General features: G+C 43.5%; 1 protein-coding gene across 7 annotated transcripts in view; it reads right to left on the bottom strand.

The window, feature by feature from the left end:
* The window catches only part of LAMA3 (laminin subunit alpha 3), a 267,407-nt gene that overhangs the window by 197,440 nt on the left and 48,487 nt on the right, over window positions 1-21,480 (bottom strand). For all 7 annotated transcript variants that reach the window (XM_009433807.5, XM_054672139.2, XM_001156417.6 and 4 more), the window contains exons 3-7: window positions 10,629-10,746; window positions 9,121-9,239; window positions 7,571-7,741; window positions 4,850-4,941; window positions 121-236 (exon numbers count right to left, since the gene is read on the bottom strand). In XM_009433807.5, coding sequence (XP_009432082.3) covers window positions 121-236; window positions 4,850-4,941; window positions 7,571-7,741; window positions 9,121-9,239; window positions 10,629-10,746 — 616 coding nt within the window. The remainder of the gene's footprint in view (window positions 1-120; window positions 237-4,849; window positions 4,942-7,570; window positions 7,742-9,120; window positions 9,240-10,628; window positions 10,747-21,480) is intronic.

Raw genomic sequence — 21,480 nt, 5'->3', positions numbered from 1 at the left:
ACTTGAGCCCCTAAGACTGACATGACCACAGCCTCTTCTCTAGCATGGGGAAAATAGCCTCAGCCCCCAGGGAGAGGGGGAGAAGGCCACGTGTGGCCCCCACCCCAGCCCCACACCCACCTTCACACTCGTGGCTCTGCTCCCACGCGGCGGGCCGCCAGCGCCTCTGATTGTACCCTGTGCAGCAGCGATCACACGTCTCCCCACAGGTGTGGTGCTGGCATTCACACCGAAACCTGGGCATGTGGGCGAAGTACATCTCAGTTATTGAAAAGTTTTGATGAGGATCAGTTGATCCTATAGTGCGAACCTGACACACGAGTCATCACGGTCATCCATGGCACCATTCATTGAGGAATTAGGAGAACACAACACTTCGCAAGTATTATTTAAGCCTCCCATATCCTGCTTATTTATTATCTCCATTTTACAGATGGTGAGACTGAGAATCAGAGGTATTAAGATACCTGCCAAGGGTCAGGCAGTGATAAATGGAGAGCCAGACTTCCAACCTCACTTGGCTCTGAGGCCCCAGCTCTGTCTTCTCTACCCCATTGTTACAATAAAGGAACACAGGAGCACTCAAGTGCTGAGTTTACTGAGATGTGTTAAGTATCACACCTGCATAAAGATCTGGAGTCCTACGACTAAGATCTGCTCAAGTTTCTTACTCTCAACCTGTGGTCATGCTTTACCCAATTCAAGAGCCAGAGATTTACCCAATTCAAGAGCCAGCTGCTAATAAGATCCCAGAGGGCTCTGCTTCCAGAGGCTGTGCCAGCTCCATCATGGGGCCAAAAGCTGAGACCACTCAGAGAGGCAAAGGGTTAAAAGTCTCATTTCAAAAGGGTGTACATCTGCCTTAACATTCCAAGTTAAAATGAAATTGTTTCAGCCTTGGCTTTGGGTTGGAACTCCAAGCTTTGAGCTCCCTCCTTCCGTACTTTAAAGAGGATTCAAAACCATTGTCCAGCCCTGGTGTGATTCCGTCTTGCGCAGCTGTCTGTGGAGCAGGAGTCGTTCCTCTTTGTCTGCCTTCTCTCTCTCACCTAAGAGCGCGCCACCACTCCACAGAAGATTCGATGGATGAGCCCCCTGAGGCCTCAGAACTATCTTTTTGGCAACTGCTGGGGGGAGCTGGAGCGAGACCAAGAAGGGTCTAGTGGCAGTGAGGGTGGGGGCTGGGGAGGGGACTGGGGAGGAGGAGGGGCTGGGGAGGAGGAGGGGCTGGAGAGGAGGAAGGGGAGGGGAAGGGTTAGAGGTGGGAATCCGGCTGCATCCCGGGCTGCTGGAGAGCGCCAAGCAGGCTGGAGGCCTGAGGGAAGTGGGAAGAGCTGCTGGATCTGGAAGGATGGGAGCCACGAGGGAGCCGGGGGCATGAAGGGGTGGGAAGACGGCCTGAAGCCTCAGGAGCGTGAGCCAGGCGAGGCCCAGGGCCTGAGGTAAGGTGGAACCAGCCTGCCGAAAGTTCGGGTTGCTTGGAGCTGGGTAGTGGTTGTTTTCCTAGGGGCGTGCGTCAGGCGGGCGTCGTAGGCTTCTAATTCCGGGCTGGGTTGGTCCAGGAGGCTGGGTTTGCGGGGAAGCACGCGCCTCCCTGTTGGAGGAGGGCACAGACGCCCAGCCTGGCGTTGTTCTCCAGTCCCCAGGCCTGAGAGTCTGGGGCTCCTGGACCCAGAATTCACCCGGGTGCTTCAGCCAGTTACTGGGGCGGGGGTGGGGGGGGGCGGGGCGGGGGAAGGGAGTGGGGGGCAGGGAACGAGGAGCGGGGAGGCTTGGAGGGGACTGAGGAGGCAACCACCACTGGGAGCACATGGTTGCCACGTGGTTGGGGAAGGACTGGGTGCAGGTGTCGCATCCAGGGCTCCCTGAGTCTTGGCACTCCCGAGCCTGGGATGCCGTGGCTCAGGTGAAGTGGGCTGGTAGCACCAGGATTCTGGAGTTCTTCGTCCAGCCCTTACAACATCTACTGTGATGGCAGCTCTCAGTTTTGGAGCCCCTTTCCTGTCTCACTGCGGTAGATGGAACTTGCCCCACTTTGCAGATGACGATACTGGTGCTCAGGGATAAACTCACTTGACAAAGGCCGTGATTGTAGGCAGAGACTAAATCTAAACCAAGATGCTTGACTCCGTAGCTGGTGCTTCCTGAATATCGTGAATATGAAAGAGGCTTTGGGTTTGGGTTGTGGGTTTTTTTTTGGCGGGGGGGTGGGGGCGGGGGAAGCGGCGGGGGTGTCCCCGCATGCCGCCGTTTGTGCAGCATTGAGCAAATAGCTTTTTTTTTTTTTTAATATGAGAGACGTGCAGTGTTCGGTTTGAGTCAAATAAAGACCCGAGACTATTAAAACAACAACAGCAAAATGCCTTGTCTAAGAAGGCTCTTGGCGGTGCCTGTAGGGATTCCATCAACTCTACTCTAAGGGAAGGTGGTGTGGCATATATTCAGTTTTATTCCCAAGAGAGGGTGTCATCCCTCTCCACACTCAACTGCCTGTTAAAGCACATGGACATAGATCTACCTGGCAGCACAGAACAAGTGGCATCCAAATGGGCCTTTGTTGGAGAGGCAATTTCAGCTCATTGCCAATTAAACATTTGACATTAGCTAGACTACAAGATTATTTAGGGAAGACTGCTTCAAGAATATGTAGTCCAACTCCACACATAGGGGGATTAAAATTGAGCATAGCAAAAAAAGGAGCTGGTTACCCATCTGAGTCCCATTGGCACTGCCAAATCACTGCTTTTCCTCTGTTGCAGCCCAGACTGATGGTTAATAATACACCTGCTGTAAATATGTTATTTAAAGATGTCATTGATTAGAGAATTCCCTTCATGATGACCACTCTGCCCCACCCCTAGAGAAAATTGTTATTTGGCACTAGTGTCAACAATCATGTTTTTTCTAAGTAACTTATTACTTTTTAGCTTATGATCATAGTGAAATATGAAACCAAGCAGATTTCCCTTTTTGAATTGGCTGCTAGGAAGCTCAGAATTAAATTTGAGGTCCTTCCGCTTATCCATGCAGCAAGGTCAACGTGGTACACATGCTTGGTTAAACCCCTCTTCTTGGGTTCTGCCTCATTAGCAAGTAATTTTTCTGATTGTCCAGGCTTGGCTCTACCCATTAAGTTTCTGAATCCCTTTAAATTGTTATAAGATTTCTACCTCATCATGGATGTGGATTTCATCAGCATTTGTTCAAGTTCAGCGTGCTGGGCAGAAGCAAACCAGCAGACAAGGAAAGGCAGGCAGTCATGTTGAAGTGGATTGCTGCCAAACTGAGCCTTTCACTAAGGCTTGGGGAGACCTCCACACATGTGTACTGGGAGAATTAACCACCCAGTGTAGAACTCCTCCAGTTCTGCCAGGGTCTCCAGGGTTCAGTAGCCTTTCTAAGCAGGAAGCTCATGCCCTCTGTGATGGCGTGTACTCCTTTCCCACATGGCAGTATTTTGTTCCAGGCTCAGGGACATTAGCTGGACCTCTTCTCTCCTCTCTCCAACTCAGACTTATGTGACCTGATTTCTAGTGTCTTAGGGAGATAGGAGATTACAGGGTGGAAATAGATTAACCATTAATAAACAAGTTATTTTCCACTAAAGGTTAATCATTTTGTGTGTAAGCTCTCTCAACAGCACTGCCGAATCCTTGAAGGGGGAACAACAACATTAAGGGTTATGGCTGGTCAAGGAGAAGGGCCCCACAACGCACATCACAGACCTTGAGAACTAGCAATTCTGCCTGAACACAAAGCTAGACCTAAAGAAGCACAAGCCTGAATCTGACTAAAAGTGAAATACATCTCTGGTAAATGCTGCTCATGAAATATTGTAGACTTTAAGTTAAACATTGAGATAAAATGATTACTATATCTGGCATCTGGTAATTTCCAGCCCTTTAAAGTATCCCTCTTGCAGTGGTAACACAAATGTATGGCTGAACCTCAACATTTAAGACTCATGCATATCATTGTATGCAAAATATACTCAAACTAAAAACAAAAAGGGTACATTCATGTTCACAGCAGCATTATTCACAATAGCCAAAAGGTGGAAGCACCCCAAGTGTGTATCCACGAATGAATGGATAAACAGAATGTAATATATACATATATACAAGGAAATACTGTTCAGCTTTGAACAAAAAGAAAATTCTGACACATGCTCAATATGGATGAACCTTGAGGACATTATGCTAAGTGAAATAAGTGATGACAAATTTAATAACCCAGTATTTGTTGCAAAAGGACAAATACTGTATGATTCCACTTATATGAGGTACCTAGGATAGTCATGATGGTTGCCAGGGGCCAGTGGTAGGAGGAAACAAGGGGTTGTTTAACGGGTATAGAATTTCAATTTTGCAAAACGAAGAGTTCTGGAGATTGGTTGCACAACAACGTGAACATAGTTACCACTACTGAACTGTCATTTTAAAATGGTTAAAATAGTAAATTTGATGTATATTTCACCACAATTTAAAAAACAAGGATTTGAAATGTATACCCTGATCCCATTAAACCAGGAATGACAAGTTTTATTTCTCTTGCCAGCTCTAATCAATTGGCTGCCTGAGGTATGTCTTGGGGGTGATCTGGTGGCTGGGACACAGATTTTCCAGAGTGCTGTGATTGATTAGCCATGTCTGCCAGGGCCCATAGGGGTTATGTGGAAGAAAATGGAGAGTTGGTGGAGAGGAGGCACACACCCCCCACCTATTCATTGATCCTGAATCATTCCTATTGAGGACAGGAACCTAGAAACATTTAATGGGATGCAAACATCCACTGAAATAATTAGACTTAATCATAGTAAGGCTGAAAAAAATCTGTACAGTGTACTTACAGTTTTTCAGGATTGTTTACATTGCACACTTCAGCATGGCCATTGCAAACACACTGCCCACCAATGCTGATGTCCTTTATGCTGTAATAATACTGCACAACAGAACACAGAACATGCAAGTTTCACTGAACAGTGACAAAAACTTTCTCTTACTAGTCTTTAACCCACATCTGCTGCCTCTGCTTCCCTTTTAAAATTCCATATTCTTGAGCCCTACATTGGGATGTAACATGTCTTATAAAATAAACACATTCCTCAATAAAATGTAATAACATACTGCTGAATTTGTGCATTTAAAAAAATCAAATGCTTGAAGTTCATGAAGGGAAATTGCCTTAGAAAGGAATCATACTTTATAGCCTATAGGAAAGGGATCAATTACTTCCAAGTTTATTTTTTATGTAAATTAAAATAATTTTTACATTATGTTCTTTACAAATGAATTTTATACATTGAAAATATTTATTTATCAAAAGTAAATTTTTATACCAAAAAATGTTGCACTTGCTTTGCGCAAAATACTATCCCAGGTTCTGGGAAGGGAGATAATATTTACAGAGATGGATCCAATACATCCCTGAGACTGGAGGGGCCACCAGTATTTGCTGAAGACTTCCTAGCACAGGGTCAAAAAGGCTAGAGTCAAAGTTTCAAGCTCCAGAAAGGCCAGACAGAGCCAGCTCAGATCCAGCTGAGGATTGGCCCCTAAACCAGGCCACAAATATGTGTATACCCTCTCATTGACAAGGCCCCTCTCCAATATGTTGGAGGCCTCTGCAGTGCTGACAATAGGCAGCTCCTCCTGCCAGCTCCCTCTGCCAGCAACCTTCCTTCTCAGACTTGGCAGGAGACTGCCCAGGATTTGGGAGGAATGTGAGGACTGTAGAACAATCTTTCTCATTGAGGCCATGCTGCCAGTGAGAAGAATATCTGTCAGCGAGAAGTCTTTGAATTCGCAAGGACAAGAGGGTTTTTGTCCCTTTATTGTTGTTGTTGTTGTTGAGTGTGGTTGCCTTAAAGAGCTCTATTGATTTAATGTTGGGGTTCTGTTCTGGTTCCCTAATTAAAACCTGTTAAAGTATCAATGCTTCGTGGAAACATCTTAGTCTGAAGGCATTAACAGCCCCCCTTGTTAATACAGATAAAGTCAGTATTACCAGGGCTTTCTGTGACAAATTAACACTCAAGGGCTTTCCTGCTGGCCACTGTAAAAGTTCCCCTCCACACGTATTAAGGGCAGCAGCAGCAAGAGAAGCCCCCAGTCAGCCTTCACCCAGCAGCACACGTGATCTGTGTCATAAGGTAGCTGGTATTATATTCCTCCATGAAAGAAGCAACCTAAACTTGGGGGGTTAAGATTATGTATTATGTGTGTGGTATACTCCATAAAACAATTATTTAATGGAGAGGCCTGTATTCATCTAAGTGAAAAGTAATATACATAGATATATATGACTGCAAATCTTGCAACCCCCAAAAAGACAATTTAAGAAAAAAAAAAAATTGGTAGGGTACATTTGTGGCAGTGCTCCAGGGCACATGGAGGAACAGAAACACAGCCCGGCTATAGTTTATGAGAAAGTCCAGCCCTCCCTTGTAAATATCCATCCTCAGATTCAACACAGTCCCCAACTACACAGAAGCTCAGAGGGAGCTGAGGAGAGCAAAAAATACAAAAGATAGGCCACCTACACCCAAGGTGCCTGCCTTTCTGGAAAATGCTCAAAACTGTGGCAATACTTATACTTTTTCCTCCCTTCCTTTCCCAGCTCTCTGATGTTACCTATATAAAAAGCCAAACTCTATAAGGTGCACTGGGCATCTTCCATTCACCCTCCAGATCTGCTCTCCACGTTCTCCACCCTGTCCTGTGCCCAGGAGCTGAACTTTATGGTTGCAACCAATGGACTGTCTTTCTCTCTGGCTTCTTGTTTGCTTTGGCCAATGGAAGGCACCAGTAGATCAGAGGGTGGGAGAAGAGTGAGCTCAATGTGTTTATTCTGTGGGCTCCTTCTGTGCCCAGGAGACAAGTGTACTGCCCTGACACCTGAGAGTGAGAAATGTTCATGGTGTACCTCCAACACAGGAGAGGGTACTAGTGCTCACCAATACCTATGTGCCTCCATTTCAGCTAGATGACATCACCCAGCCTCCTTGCATCTAAGTGAGGCTATGATATGACCAGTTCTTGCCCATAGAAGTAACCTCTGATGAGAAGCAGGTAGATTTTTCTCTATACTCTCCCCTCATCTGAGGACCAAGATGTAGGGGATCCAGAGGAGGACTCTGAGGTCCTTCAAAATGGCTGCACCTCTGGATAGAAAGAACCTGCTTCCCTGAATTACTGTGTGGAGCCGATCCTACCTGCTGACCCATGTTAAACTGTAATAGGAGCAAGAAACAAAGCTTTATTTTGTTAAGCCACTGAGATTTGGGGATTGTTGGCTGTAGTATTAATTATCCCATCCAGACTAGTACCAGGCTGACTATAATCGTTTGCCTTTCATCTTCTTTGAATATAATGATTTTTCTTCAAACAGCCATTTTTATAAGTCATTAGATATAAACTCCTAATTATATCTAGTATTTCAGACAAGAACAACTCCCACACCTACATCATTACAGGCTATAAAGGTTACTTAAAAGAGTTCAAGGCAATTAATTTGGTAAGCCAAAAAAATGAATAAATAAAGTAACAAAACAAATGCTCTGACTACTCACCCGCCGAGTGACAGTTGGATCTCGCTGGGCTTTGGAGATGAGGTGTCCAAGAAGCGTATTGGTTCTAAGAAAATGCAAGCGGATGTTTGTTGCCTTGGTAAACTCCCTCAGGGTGTGAGAGAAAGTAAAATTTTTTGCACCTGGACGACCGTTTATCAAGGACACCACAACCTAAAACGACCACACACACATAAAGGGGGAAAAAGTTCCTTTTATCAAAATTTAGCAGCAAGTAAGTAAAAATAACTCACATGCCCCAAGGCACTTGGTTTCTTTGAGCCATTTGATATTCGTAGGGGGTCTTGGGTCTTGTTTATGTCTAAAAACATCATTGCTAGTCCCATCTTCCCTCACACTTCCTGGTTCCAAGGTCTGGCAATACGTCTTTGAAATCTGGGCTCTCGGGAGATGTTATCATTACGTTTTCAAAGCCTTTGTTCTATCAGTGTAGTTGTGGGACTGTAACACTATGAAATGTTGAAAATATAATGTTAAAATCTGTAAATATAAGGACACAACTTTCTTAAGCTGCATCAAAGAAACAAAGCTAAAGTAACCCAAAAATCTACATGAGGTTGAAAAAAGGAAATCTCTAGATATAAAGTTTGACAGTAATGGGGCAAAAAAACAAACAAACAAACAAACAAAAAAAAAAACAAAAAAACTGTGTAAACCCTCCATTTTGTTTTAAAGCCCAAAGTGATGAAGCCCAAGTGTCAACCATTGGAAATATGAACCACTCATGAGCTGTCAGAAGATACCGCATACACATGCTCAAGTAAGATCTCTCTACTTAAAGAGAGGGAGGCTGATACCTTTGAAGGAAGTTTATTTGAAACTCAGTTCATATTCATTATGGCCTCACAATTTCCATGGAAATCTTCTCTGATTGTTTCACCTTTGTTTGCCCATCTCCCTTAACAATAGCCAACCTGACTTTACAAGGGCCAAATGCAACCCCACAGGGACAGCAATTTTTTCTCTCCAACAGATTACACCCATTCTACCAAAAGGGATCAGGGATCAGGTAGGATCGGCTCCATGCAGTCATTCAGGGAAGCAGGCTCTTTCTATCTAGAGGTGCAGCCGTTCTGTAGGACCTCAGAGTCCTCCTCTGGATCCCCTACATCTGGTCATCAGATGAGGGAAGAGACAGTATAGAGAAAATCTACCTGCTGCCACCTGTCCTTCCTCTCCTCACTCTTACGGGGTATCATGGGATCATAGGTGAAGAGGTAAGGGGTCATCATTTCAGTTACCAGCAACCCACTTTATAAATACATCACCAGAAAGGACAGTTCAAGACCTGCGGGCTTTGAATCAAGAATCCTGACTTTCTGGGGATAACTGAAATCCCCCAACAGAATTTCCAACCTGGCTCATTCTGGGAGCCCTCAATGTGATTCCTTTACTGTTCAGTCCCAAGCCCTGTTTCCATCTTGATCTATGTTAGATGTCCTTGAAAGTGCAAGTTTCACAATTATGAAAAATTGGATATCCTCCTGGTCATTTCTGAGTCTTATCTCTCCCAGTCTTCCAAATCTACTTACCTCACCATTTTCCAAAGGTACAATACGGGAATATTCAGTAACACAAAGTACATCATCATCCCGGGTGACAGCCATATTTGCCTCCCGCCCAAATTCTTTTAAACAGTCTACTTTAGAATCTAGAAGGAAAATATTTTAATATTATAAAACAAAATATTATCATTTTGTTGCAAATCTCTTAAGAAGCCTTATGTTTCCTTAAGAAAATACACAAAGAAAGAAAAAACAGAAAGGCATTTAAAACTTTTAGAGAAAGGCTGATAATGGAGTTTTTAATTCATGAAAGAAAATACCAAGCCATTTCAGGCCAGTTGACTTTCAGTGGCAATGCTTGGAGATGCAGTGCTAACTCCACGCTCATACTTAGGCAAGTTTATCTTCTAAGGAAACCTAGTGGAAAACCCAATGCCTTTATAAGCAAAATTCTTGTCCACCTCTGTTCATCATAGGGTTCAGAAACCCTGACATTCTTCATTAGTGAAGATAACAGAGTTGAGGTAAGTAAAGCACAGCACAGGAACTATAAAGATGGAACTTAGTTTCTAATTCTGCATAAAGGGGAAAAGATTGGAGATGACAGTTATTAAAGTCATTTCATCAATTCACAGCTTCTACCATCTTACAGGTACTCCCAAATAGTGCCAAGAACTGTTATCATAAAAGTAGTTTCTACTTCATTTCTGCATGTGGTATCCTTGAAATTATTGAACACATGCTTGAGAAATGGGGATATTCTTTTTTTTTTTTTTTTCCAAGATGGAGTCTCACTCTGTCGCCCAGGCTGGAGTGCAGTGGCACAGTCTTGGCTCATTGCAACCTCCGCCTCCTGGATTCAAGTGATTCTCCCACCTCAGCCTCCCGAGTAGCTGGGACCACAGGTGCACACCACCACACTTTGCTTATTTTTGTATTTTTAGTAGAGACAGGGTTTCACCATGTTGGCCAGGCTGGTCTCAAACTCCTGACCTCAAGTGACCCGCCTGCCTTGGCTTCCCAAAGTGCTGGGATTACAGGCATAAGCCACCGCGCCCAGTCAATGTTCTGAGAGTAATTTAGAGGTTAAAAGTGACCAGTCCCTAACTAGTCATACTGAGAGATTAATTTTCTTTTCTTTTTTTCTTTTTCTTTTCTTTTTTTTTTTTTTTTTTGAGACAGAGTCTCATCCTGTTGCCCAGGCTGGAGTGCAGTGGTACAATCTTGGCTCACTGCAACCTCTGCTTCCTGGGTTCAAGTGATAATCCGACCTCAGCCTCCCGAGTAGCTGGGATAACAGGCACGTGCCTGGCTAATTTTTGTATTTTTAGTAGAGACAGGGTTTTGCCATGTTGGCCAGGCTGGTCTCAAACTCCTGACCTCAGGTAATCCACCCGCCTTGGCCTCCCAAAATGCTGGGATTATAGGGGTGAGCCACCACACCCAGCCAAGATTAATTTTCTAATTAAATCCATAGTCTTTATCTGTTCCAAGTAATTAAAGCCATGCATAACATGGTAGGCAAGATTACTTACGAGCAAAATATTGCCATGGTGAGTAGGTGCTTCCAAAGTCTACAGATCTTTCCAAGACCCAAAGATCAGGGCGAGGAGAATTTGCAAATTTGATTAAAATATAGGCCACATGGAAGAGCTGATAAAACAAAAGAGATACAGTTATTAATGTCATCTCATCGATTCACAGCTTCTACCATCTCTATATGATGCTGATTCCCAAGGCAACACGTCCCACCACAATCCCTTGCTCAAGATCCCGATCCTGATTCCTGTCTATTGGACATCTCTACCCAGCTGCAGCCTCTCAAGCTGATCAAATTCAAAACAAAAATCATTATCTTTCTGTCTCCACCAAATATACATATTGATCATCATCTTTGTCACACCTTAACCAATATGCCATTCCATTGCAACCAGTCTACAGTGTATCTTAAAGTCTATACATTCAGAAAAGTCTGATGGCAAGCAGTAGTCATTATGTGCTAAACCCTCCCAGGGTCAAGAACCAGGAGAACAGCCCAGAGTGTTTCCCAGCAGTGTCCTAACCCTGGTTCCAGGTTTTGGAGAGATCACAGCTGCCAGAACTGAAACCCAAGCAGCCATTTGATGGAGTGGTAGCACTCCTTCCCTGTGGATCTCCTCCGGCCTCATCTTTTCCTGATTGTTCTCCCTCTTATTGGCTTTCTCATTCGCCCTCATCACTCTTTTGCCCATGGCCAGGATGATGCAAAAGTATGGAAGAGATGAAGTGGGGCTTCGGTCCTTCTTTCTTCACCTCCCACTCTTCAACTCCATGGTGCCTCATGTGTGAATCCCAGGAGCCTTTGCAGTTTATTCCCATTCCTTCCCCCAAAACTTATCTGGCTTGAATTTTGAACCCTGAGGTCCTATTTCCCAAAGAGCCTGGTATGACATTGAACACGGTGTTAAGCAAATCTATGTTAATGTGTTAATGAGTGAGGATTATCCCCACCCCCTTCCAGGCTCCCTGACCCCCAGGCAACAGATTTCCCGGTGACTGTCTGAGGAGCACTCGCCTCTAGCCCAAGAATGCCCTTTGAACCACAGGCTCCTCTAGTTGGGGAGTAGGGAGTGCTCAGACCCTGTGGGTTCCTTTTCTTTCCCAGAAAAAAAAAATGAGTTTCATCTTAATATTTTTCACAAACAGTAGTATGGTAAGTTGTTTTTTTTTTTAAGTCTGAGAACTGCCAGCTAATGTAAACATTCCAAACCCCAAAGCAGAAGCCAAAAAATCTAGGACAATGAGACTCAAACTTTTTGGTCTCAGGACCCCCTTTATATTTTTAAAAATTATTGAAGACCTAAAAAAACTTTTGTTTGTATGAGTTCTATCTATTGATGTGCACCATATTAAAAATTAAAGTTAAAAAACTTTTAGATATACTATTAATTCATTTAATATAACAAACATTTTACATGTTAACATAAATATATTTTATTAAAAATTACTATATTTTCTAAAACATGAAATTTTTGGTGAGAGCAGTGGCATTGCTTTACATTTTTGTTAAGCTCGCTGAGTTTTGGGCTTAATAGGAGAAAGCTGGATTCCCACACCTGCTTCTTCATTCACTCTGATGTGATATGTTGTTTGGCTGAAGTATTTGAAGATCTGGCCTCACATAGATCTGTAATGGAGGAAGGAGGACCCCTGGCCTTGTAGACCTCCCAAAAGGTCTTGGGGACCCTCACAGGTTCTCATCCATACTTTGAGAACCACTCCTCTCAGGCACAGAGATTTACCCTTTGCTCAAAGAAGCCCCTTTGCTTATCTCTGAGGAAGGAAGAATTGTCACACTGATTACTGGAAACCCTAAGCTCAGCCAGTTCTGTCCCTATCAAACACTTGCTCTTTGATCTTGAAAAAAGTGCTTATTTGGGCTCAGATTAACACTCCCGAGTTGTCTACCAACACGTGGAAAAAGTGATCCAACCTCATAAAAACTAATTAGGAATTATAATGTACTCTGAAAATCATAAAGCAATACTCTAAACGTAGGTGTAACAATTTCCAAAGACACATCCCATTATTATGTAGTGAAGGAATTCATAGGAAATCCAAGAATTCATGTTTGGAAAATCAGAGCTAATATATTTCGCTAAAAACTCTTTGCACATCTCTCTCAGACCACATCAAAATAAGGCCACTGTTAATTATGTGAGTTTGATAGACTACAAATGAAACTTTTTTGAATACAGTAATCATTCAAAGCATTCTTAATCCCTTCCACCAAACTCCCACAATCATAGCACACACAGCCCTCTAAAAAACTATTTATCTAATAGGTCATGATTTAATGAATAATGAATACTGTCTTTCCACATACCACGTTAAGCACTTCACAAACATTCTCTCATTTAGACCTCATAATAAGAAGCGGAGTTTTATTAACCCCACTTTAAAGATGAGGAAAGTTTGGCCTAGAGAGGTTAAGTAACAAACCCACACCTTGCAGGTATAAAAACACTCAGCCTAAGTGTATTCCACCCACTGAGTGTTTGCTATGTCACAGGACCTAATAGGTACTGAATATTTGACCTGTTTCATCTTGGGGGGAAGAAGTCGTCAGAGAAGTGCCAAACATTATTTCCCAATATGCTAAAATTCTATTCTAGAGAGCCCAGGGGTGGGGAGCTATGTTATGATATATCTCAAGTGTTAATTCAGGGCATTGGTTTTCTAAAGTTGTACTTTCTGCTACTACAAAGCTATATGAACGAAGTAGCTTCAGTGGCTCAGAAGGGAGCCTCTCTGTCCTCTCCTACAGGACAGCTCAAAGAACAATACAATGAATACTCATATGCTTTTCACCTAGATTCACCAACTGTTAACAATATACCATATTTTTTTGTTCTCTACACACACACACACACACATTTTTGATTCTTTGAAAGGAAGTTACAGACATCATAATACTTTCCTCCTAAATACTTCAGCATGTTATCTTCCAAGAACATGGATATTTCTTCTACATAAATTCAACATTTTCATGTGTAAGAAATTTTACCATATATTCAAAATTGTATTTAATACATTGTCCATATTCAAATTTCCCTGATCCTCTCAATAATCCTCATTGTATTATTTTCCCACTTCGGAATTTAATCAAGGATTACATATGGCAGTGAGTCGTCAGGTCTCTTTTGTCCCCTTTAATCCACAAGTTTCATCTTGTTTCTAGGTAACGTTTGATTTTTTTTTTTTTTTTTTTTTTTTTTTTTTGAGACAGAGTCTTGCTCTGTCACCCAGGCTGGAGTGCCGTGGTGCGATCTTGGCTCACTGCAAGCTCCGCCTCCCGGGTTCACGCCATTCTCCTGCCTCAGCCTCCTGAGTAGCTGGGACCACAGGCACCTGCCACCATGCCCGGCTAATTTTTTTGTATTTTTAGTAGAGACGGGGTTTCACCATGTTAGCCAGGATGGTCTCGATCTCCTGACCTCGTGATCCACTTGCCTCAGCCTCCCAAAGTGCTGGGATTACAGGCATGAGCCACCGTGCCCGGCCTGATTCTTTTGAAGCATTATGACACTTAAAAATCCCAACTCTAGCAGCAACTGATGTGCCCCTCTGCCTGTTACAGTATCCTGCCACCCAGGCCTAACTTAATAAGTCCACTGATGGCACCAACTCATCTTCTAGCACTAATTAGCTAGAACATGCCACTTTTCAATGTTTCCCTCCCATTTTTGTCTCAGGAATTATTTCTGAGGTTCCCCAATGTATGTTTATGTGCTCTGAATATTGGTAGGGTGCATCTCTTTGGTTTGGATCCCATTTGCACCAAGCGACTATATGTGTTATTTATCACCACCCCTGCTGTGTAACATGCCCTGGAATCTTGCCAAGGTCTCCAGCTCTGCAGCAAATCTCCTCTGACACTTGCAGATTCAAAATGTCATAGTGAGGCAGAGTGAGTGGTCTCCTAATTATGTTCACAGCCTGGTTCAGGCATGTTAAGCCAACAGGTAGGGATTTATTCTGTTTTGCTTGGTAATTTTAAATTATATGCTTGTTGAATCACTCCTTCTGCTACATTCCTTTTTTACTCTCAGTACTTATGTTTACTCTTTGGCCACTGAAAATACTTCAAAGCACACATGAGTGCTGCTAGAGATTTGCTGATATAAACGAGGACCCTCTGTGAGACTAGAAAGCACCAAGCTATGGAGCCACTGTAGGTAGAAAGGCAAAGTTGTGCATTTTCAAAGAGATCGTATTTGGGGGTCAGAGATAAGGGGAGAAATGATGGAGAGGGACTGAGTTGTAATCTCTCCACGTGCTTTTGTAATAAGCTAAAGATAGCTTGAAGTGTGTTGGTGATTGTTTAGGTAGAGAAACAAAGTAGTCTTTTAAATAATGTTTTAATAAAGCAGATAATGATCATAAAAGGGGGAGTGTGAGGCACTTCAACTTCAAAAGACTTCAGGGTGAGTAGGGAAGACAAGAGGGTGTCCTCTGATCCTTGTTTCTCACCCCAGTGCTGCATGCTCTGAAGCCTCTGAAATTATAGCTTGGTACAGCCTGTCCTCTATTCATTTCAGGGCCTTCCTGGACTGACTGCATGTAATAGGTGTTCAATATATGCTATGAATGAATAAATGAGTGGATGGATGGATGGATGGATAGTAAAGCTGTGTAGCTGCTACTGAGTTCAAGGGGCAGGTACCAGTTGGCAAACACAGAGACAGAGCTGAACCCCGAAGTGGTCCTACCCTGGTGTCTAAGCTAAGTTGTAGTAGAATCAACTCCCCTGGGGGGGAAATCTCTGCCCTGTCACCCACTTGCTATGTGGCTCCAAGTACATGACTTACCTACTCTGAGATTTCATTTATTTGCTCATAAAATGATCAAAAAAGATATTTAAGAAAATAAAGAAGAATAATATCTACTTCATACAAATTTGATATTCTCCTTCTAAAAGAGCACCTGTCATGCACTGCAGTACCTGTTTTCATCTGTCATTCCCACTAGGCTGCACCATCTTTGGTCTTAATCACTCCTATATCCTCAGAAAAGAGGCTTAATACATGTTGTTGAATTGAAATTAAACTAACAGATGCGATTGTGAAAGTGCAAAATACTGTGCAAGTACACTTAAAGTCACATCCAAAATAAGCTTCCTACTCAACTAAATAGTACTCCCTGTGCCAGAAAACTCTAAGTTTATAATAAAAGTGAGATCAGTCTGTCAATAGCTTTATAATTTAATAAACATACTATTCCACAAGGTAGCATTTCATAATTTACTTCTCCCAACTTTTTATTTTGCATAATTTGTAAACCTACAGGACAGCTCAAAGAACAATACAATGAATACTCATATGCTTTTCACCTAGATTCACCAACTATTAACAATATACCATATGTTTTGTTCTCTACACACACACACACACACACACATTTTTGATTCTTTGAAAGGAAGTTACAGACATCATAATACTTTCCTCCTAAATACTTCAGCATGTTATCTTCCAAGAACATGGATATTTCTTCTATATAAATTCAACATTTTCATGTCTAAGAAATTTTACCATATATTCAAAATTGTATTTAATACATTGTCCATATTCAAATTTCCCTGATCCTCTCAATAATCCCCATTGTATTATTTTCCCGTCTCGGGATTTAATCAAGGATTACATATGGCAGTGAGTCGTCAGGTCTCTTTTGTCCCCTTTAATCCACAGCAGTCCCCCAACATGTTTTGTCCTTCCTGACACTGACATTTTGAACAGTCCAAAATGTCCCACAGTCTGTTCTAAGTCTTAATGTTCCATCATAGAATTGGTCACAGAATCACAGAACGTCCCACAGTCTGAATTTGTCTGCTTATTTTATCATAATTTGACTCAGATGGAGCATTCTTGTTTGTTTGTTTTGAGTCAGAGTTTCACTCTGTCGCCCAGGCTGGAGTGCCATGGCACGATCTCGGCTCACTGCAACTTCCACCTCCTGGTTTCAAGTGATCCTTGTGCCTCAGCCTCCCTAGTAGCTGGGATTACAGGTGTGCACCACCATGCCCAGCTAATTTTTGTATTTTTAGTAGAGATGGGTTTTCTCCACGTTGGTCAGGCTGGTCTCGAACTCCTGACCTCAAGTGATCCGCCCGCCTCAGCCTCCCAAAGTGCTGTCAGGTGGGGCATTCTTGGCCAGATCACTAAGTGGGTGGCACTTCCTTCTCATGATGTCACCAAGAAGCACGTGAAGCCAAGCTGTCCTATTATTGATAATGCTAAGTTTCATCACTTGCTTAAAAAGATGTCCATCATATTTCCCCATCGTAAGTTACCTTTTTTACATTTGTAATTAATAAGTAACCTGGGGGAGACACTTTGAAACATTTATTTTAATTAACTAAATTATAAATGCCCCTACTACCCAGGTACAAAATACAAATACAAATTATGAAAAATAAGTCACTAAATATAGAACCAGGCAATTACATTTACTTTGTGGTTGGTGTCCATTTGAAAAACTTATCAACTGAGCCAATTTTATAGAGTTTTTTTAATTGAGAAGAAACGATGGCGATTAAAATTCAACTGCAGTTTATTAACCTGGTTTGACATTTTTTTACAAAATGAAGTACAATCCTCACAGAACAACCAAGGCCAGGGATGAAAATACAACCCAACCAGTCTGAAAAGGGATCCTTTTAATCCTGGCCCAAAGAGTCCATCTGCCAATAGTTCAGCAAGAACACTTCTTTCTTTTGGGTTTATCATCACCCTGTGCTGAAAAACTCAGGCCCTGGCACTATCAGAAAGAGTATGCTTGGCTCTGGGAGGCCAAGGCGGGTGGATCACAAGGTCAGGAGATCGAGACTCTCCTGGCTAACACAGTGAAACCCCATCTCTACTAAAAAAATACAAAAAAAATTAGCCAGGCGTGGTGGCAGGCGCCTGTAGCCCCAGCTACTCGGGAGGCTGAGGCAGGAGAATGGCGTGAACCTGGGAGGTGGAGCTTGCAGCGAACCAAGATCGCACCACTGCACTCCAGCCTGGGCGACAGAGTGAGACTCTGTCTCAAAAAAAAAAAAAAAGTGTGCTTGGTTTAGGTCTAAGGAGTACTGACTCTCAGCTCCTCTTACTGGTTCCCAGAAGTACCTGCTCACCCAGAGGAGGGAAGGTGGATCACTCCAGAAACTTAGAGGAAGGGGCTCAAGAGGTCCCTAAGTCCCCTCCCACACTAGCATCTCATTCTGAGGGGAACTCACTGCATTGCTGACAAGTTCTGGCCATTACAGGTTTCCTCCATGTTTGTCAAAAACTTTCTCTCATCAGCCCTCTTTCCCCTGTGGAGTAGCACAGATGTCTACTCTCCATCCCACATGGCAGCCTGCCCAGAATTTAAATGCCCACACCCTGTCTCCCTAGGTTCTTTTAAAAAAATCGAGATTCAAGTCAGCAGGAGGCAAAGATTAGGGTGGAAACTGGAAAGGAGAAGAGAGAGTGTCTCACTTTCTAATATAAAAGAATCACAGGAGCCTGAGAAATAAAATCCCTACACCAAAACTCAGTCTAAAGATTTGGGTCACCACAACAACTTGGAAAATGACAATCTTAATGAAAGATTTCAGGAAAAAAAAAATGGTAAGACAAAGGGGAAGTTGTTAGGTATGACACGTAGATTTTATACTTATAAACTTTGAACTCTAGGGGAGGAAAGAGAAGGATTGATGACATATGGCATAATTTTCAGTCCTAGTGGTCTTTAATCATTACTCCCTAAATAGACTTGCAGAACTTGAGACCAAACTGTTACTCAAGAGCATTTTATCCACAACTAACAACTTACAAATAGATTTGGTGGTGACTATAAATAAACTGAGGTCTGCCGGAACCCAACAGCTCTGAGCTCAATTTCATAACTGAGTCTTGTCGTTTATCCTACTCTCTGTAATGACTTTCAACTGTCATGGATTTGTTTTGTCTGGGACCTGGTTCTCCCTGTAAAACTCACTTTTTCTCATTCACACTTTTTTGCTGAACTGATGAGTAGCCTAAGAATATGTCTGACGAACTTTACAGAACAAAGAAAATTCTATAGTCATGTTCTTCCAAAACAAAGAGATTTAACTAACTCAACTTTAATAACCAGCAACCAAGTTACCTAAATCCTCCTTCAATCTATTTATATTTTTTAGACCAAACAACTCCTAAAAATATATGGATTTTTATAAGTGGCTTACACCAGAATAGGTTTCAACAAAATATTTCTCAGTGATGATAATTTGTCCTAAATTAGATTCTAAATGATGTTATTGTTGTTTTTCATAAGTAAGTTCATACCCTCCATAACACTCCAGTTTCCTCCTCTTGGCCAATATGCTTCTATCTAAAGAGTGTTAACATTTCTGGTCTGCACTCATAATGGTTCTTTCCAACTTTTAATTGTCATATCTATTCCCTTCTCCTTCTGTTACATCTTTCTTAAGATTCAGCATCCTTGGCTAACTCAGAGTTTTACTTAAGGCTGAAATTATCCTTTGCTGTTTTTCCAATGCCCTTACTCATGTCAGGACACTTCAGAAACGTTTTTGACTACATATCTAAAGGGCATAACGAAGCTCACTTAAATTGGCTCAGTATGTTTAATTTTATTAGTCAGAATATTTATTTTGGGAGTGAGCTTTATGTTGGAGTGTCATTTCAAATCAGCTGGGCTACAGATTAAATATTCTTCTTAAAACTTGCCCTTTGCCCAAAAGCTGCCTTTGCTTTCTGAACACTATATCCCTTAATTTGGTAGTTGTCGTACCGTGGTCTGGGGTGTCTGGAAAATTGAAGGGGATATTTTATTGGTTGTCACAATGACAAGCCCAAATAAGGTAAGAGGCTGTGCATCTGCAGAGGCACCAACCTGCACTCTAAGAAGGTCACAGTTCCAGGATTAGGAGGCCACTCTCTGGGTGCTTGGGTGTAGCACAAGGGACACTGGGCAGCTGTCCAGAGTAAGGCCAGAGAGGAAGCCATGGTGCAGGTATCTGTCTTTTGTTTCCTTGACTTCCAAGGATCTGAATCCCCTTTCCACCGTATGAATCTTGCTGGGAACAGAATGCAACTCCAACTTTAGAAGCTGAAAATATCAGCTTTTTCAGCTCCCCTGGCAGGTAAGGCAGCAAGGATGCACCCGCTGGGCTCAGTGAATTGCATGATTCCTTCCAAGAGTCTGCATCTAGAGCAAGTGATGCAAAAAGGCAGAGACACTGAAGAATTCTTTCTGGAAGTGGCTGTGATGGCAGCACCATCTCACTTCCAGGGACAGTGGCTGATCCCAGCAGGGGTGTCCTGAGTCCCCTGTCCAGGCTCAGGGCTGACGTGTGGTCAGGACTAGCCACGGCAGGTAGTGTTCGAACACAGCTGTGTCCTCACAGGTGGGCTCTGTGCCTTCTGCTGCTGTGGTCCTGACTATGCAGCCTTCTTCACTTCTGTTCATTTTCTGGGCCTGATTCTCCATGCTCCTCAAACTCCCACCACTTCCCACCTATGCTCCCTCCACCCTCATTGAGTACTGTTTTTCTTTCACTAGCAAAATCAAAACCACAAAAAAGGAACCGCTTCCTTTACTTTCCCAAGTCTACGAATACATTTGCATCTGCACATCCGCTCCTTCTTCTCTCCAGAAGGAGGGAGGGAGGAACCTCCTCCTGTCAAAAGCCAATCCCTCCCTCTGCTTGCTAGATTGCACTTCCCTGCCTTCTGTTGGACCCACCCATCATCAGCTTGCAAGTGTCTCTCCCATCCCAAAGAAAACGCCTCTCCTTCCATCCAGATCCTCTTCCAGCCCTACCCCACCTCTCTTCTCCCCACACATCCACACTTCAACTGCTGTGCGGGGACTCACTCCCCTCTGCTCTTGCAGTTCTCTCAGAGTTCAGGTCCCAGTCCAGGCTCGCCTCCCTCCACACTCTACTTCCATCTTATACCACCGACGATTGATTTAAATTTCCAGCTCAGACTTCTCACAGAGACTTCAGAGCCGGATTTCCTGGAGGCACGGCACTTCCACCCCAGCTCAGCGTGACCCAAACTGAAGCCTGACCCCAGCCCCCTGGAGCCTGATAACTCCTACTTAAGCTCAGGCCTCCGCTGAGCGGTCCCTCTGGGTAGTTGTCTGCATTCTCTGCTTTGTGCAGCACTGCACTTCTCCTTTAAAACACTCCTCACAAGAGTGATTAAATAGTCAAGTCTAGAATGCACGTGGCCTTGTGAATACAACACACGCACTCAGTCTTCTGGCTCGCTTCTCACCTGCAGCAGGAATCCTCTGAGCCCATGCTGCTGTGGGCCAGGGCAGGGCCGGTAACCTGCCTGGATGAGGGCGATGCTGAGAGTCAGCCAGAACCCTAAGGATTCCACTTACTTGGCGTAAAACAGGACAGCTCAAAGTCACTTTCACTGTGATGAGAAGGCACATCCCAGGTGAACTCTTGGATCAGGATGTCAGAACTTCCCTTGAGTTCCAAATGCCCCCACATAAATGCTCTGGCTCTTCCAAGGACCCCAGCAGGCATCTTTCATAGCAGAACAAATGTGTGGGTCAGAGTGACATCGCAGGGCAGGGGGCCTATGAAAGGTCACCACGGAATAGGGTGAGGGAAGGTGGCTGGGAAGGGGAGTGAAGTGCGGGTGGATTCCATGCCTGATGCACAACAGAACTGGGTTTCTGCCCCATCAGCATAGGCTGGGAGCCAGGTGACTTGATTGGAATGTCCCTGAGCCTCAGTTTCCTGAAATCCAGCTCTGGGATGTCACTGCTGGGAACTAGGGCAGGGATGGCAGCCTACCCCAGAAGGTACGTGGAGTACAACAGGAGCCAGGGAGGTGGACAGGTAAGCCAGACAGA

Source organism: Pan troglodytes, chromosome 17 (assembly GCF_028858775.2).
Source record: "Pan troglodytes isolate AG18354 chromosome 17, NHGRI_mPanTro3-v2.0_pri, whole genome shotgun sequence".
Lineage (NCBI taxonomy): Eukaryota > Metazoa > Chordata > Mammalia > Primates > Hominidae > Pan > Pan troglodytes.
Note: the sequence above shows the minus strand (reverse complement) of the source record. Positions and strands in the feature narration are given on the sequence as shown.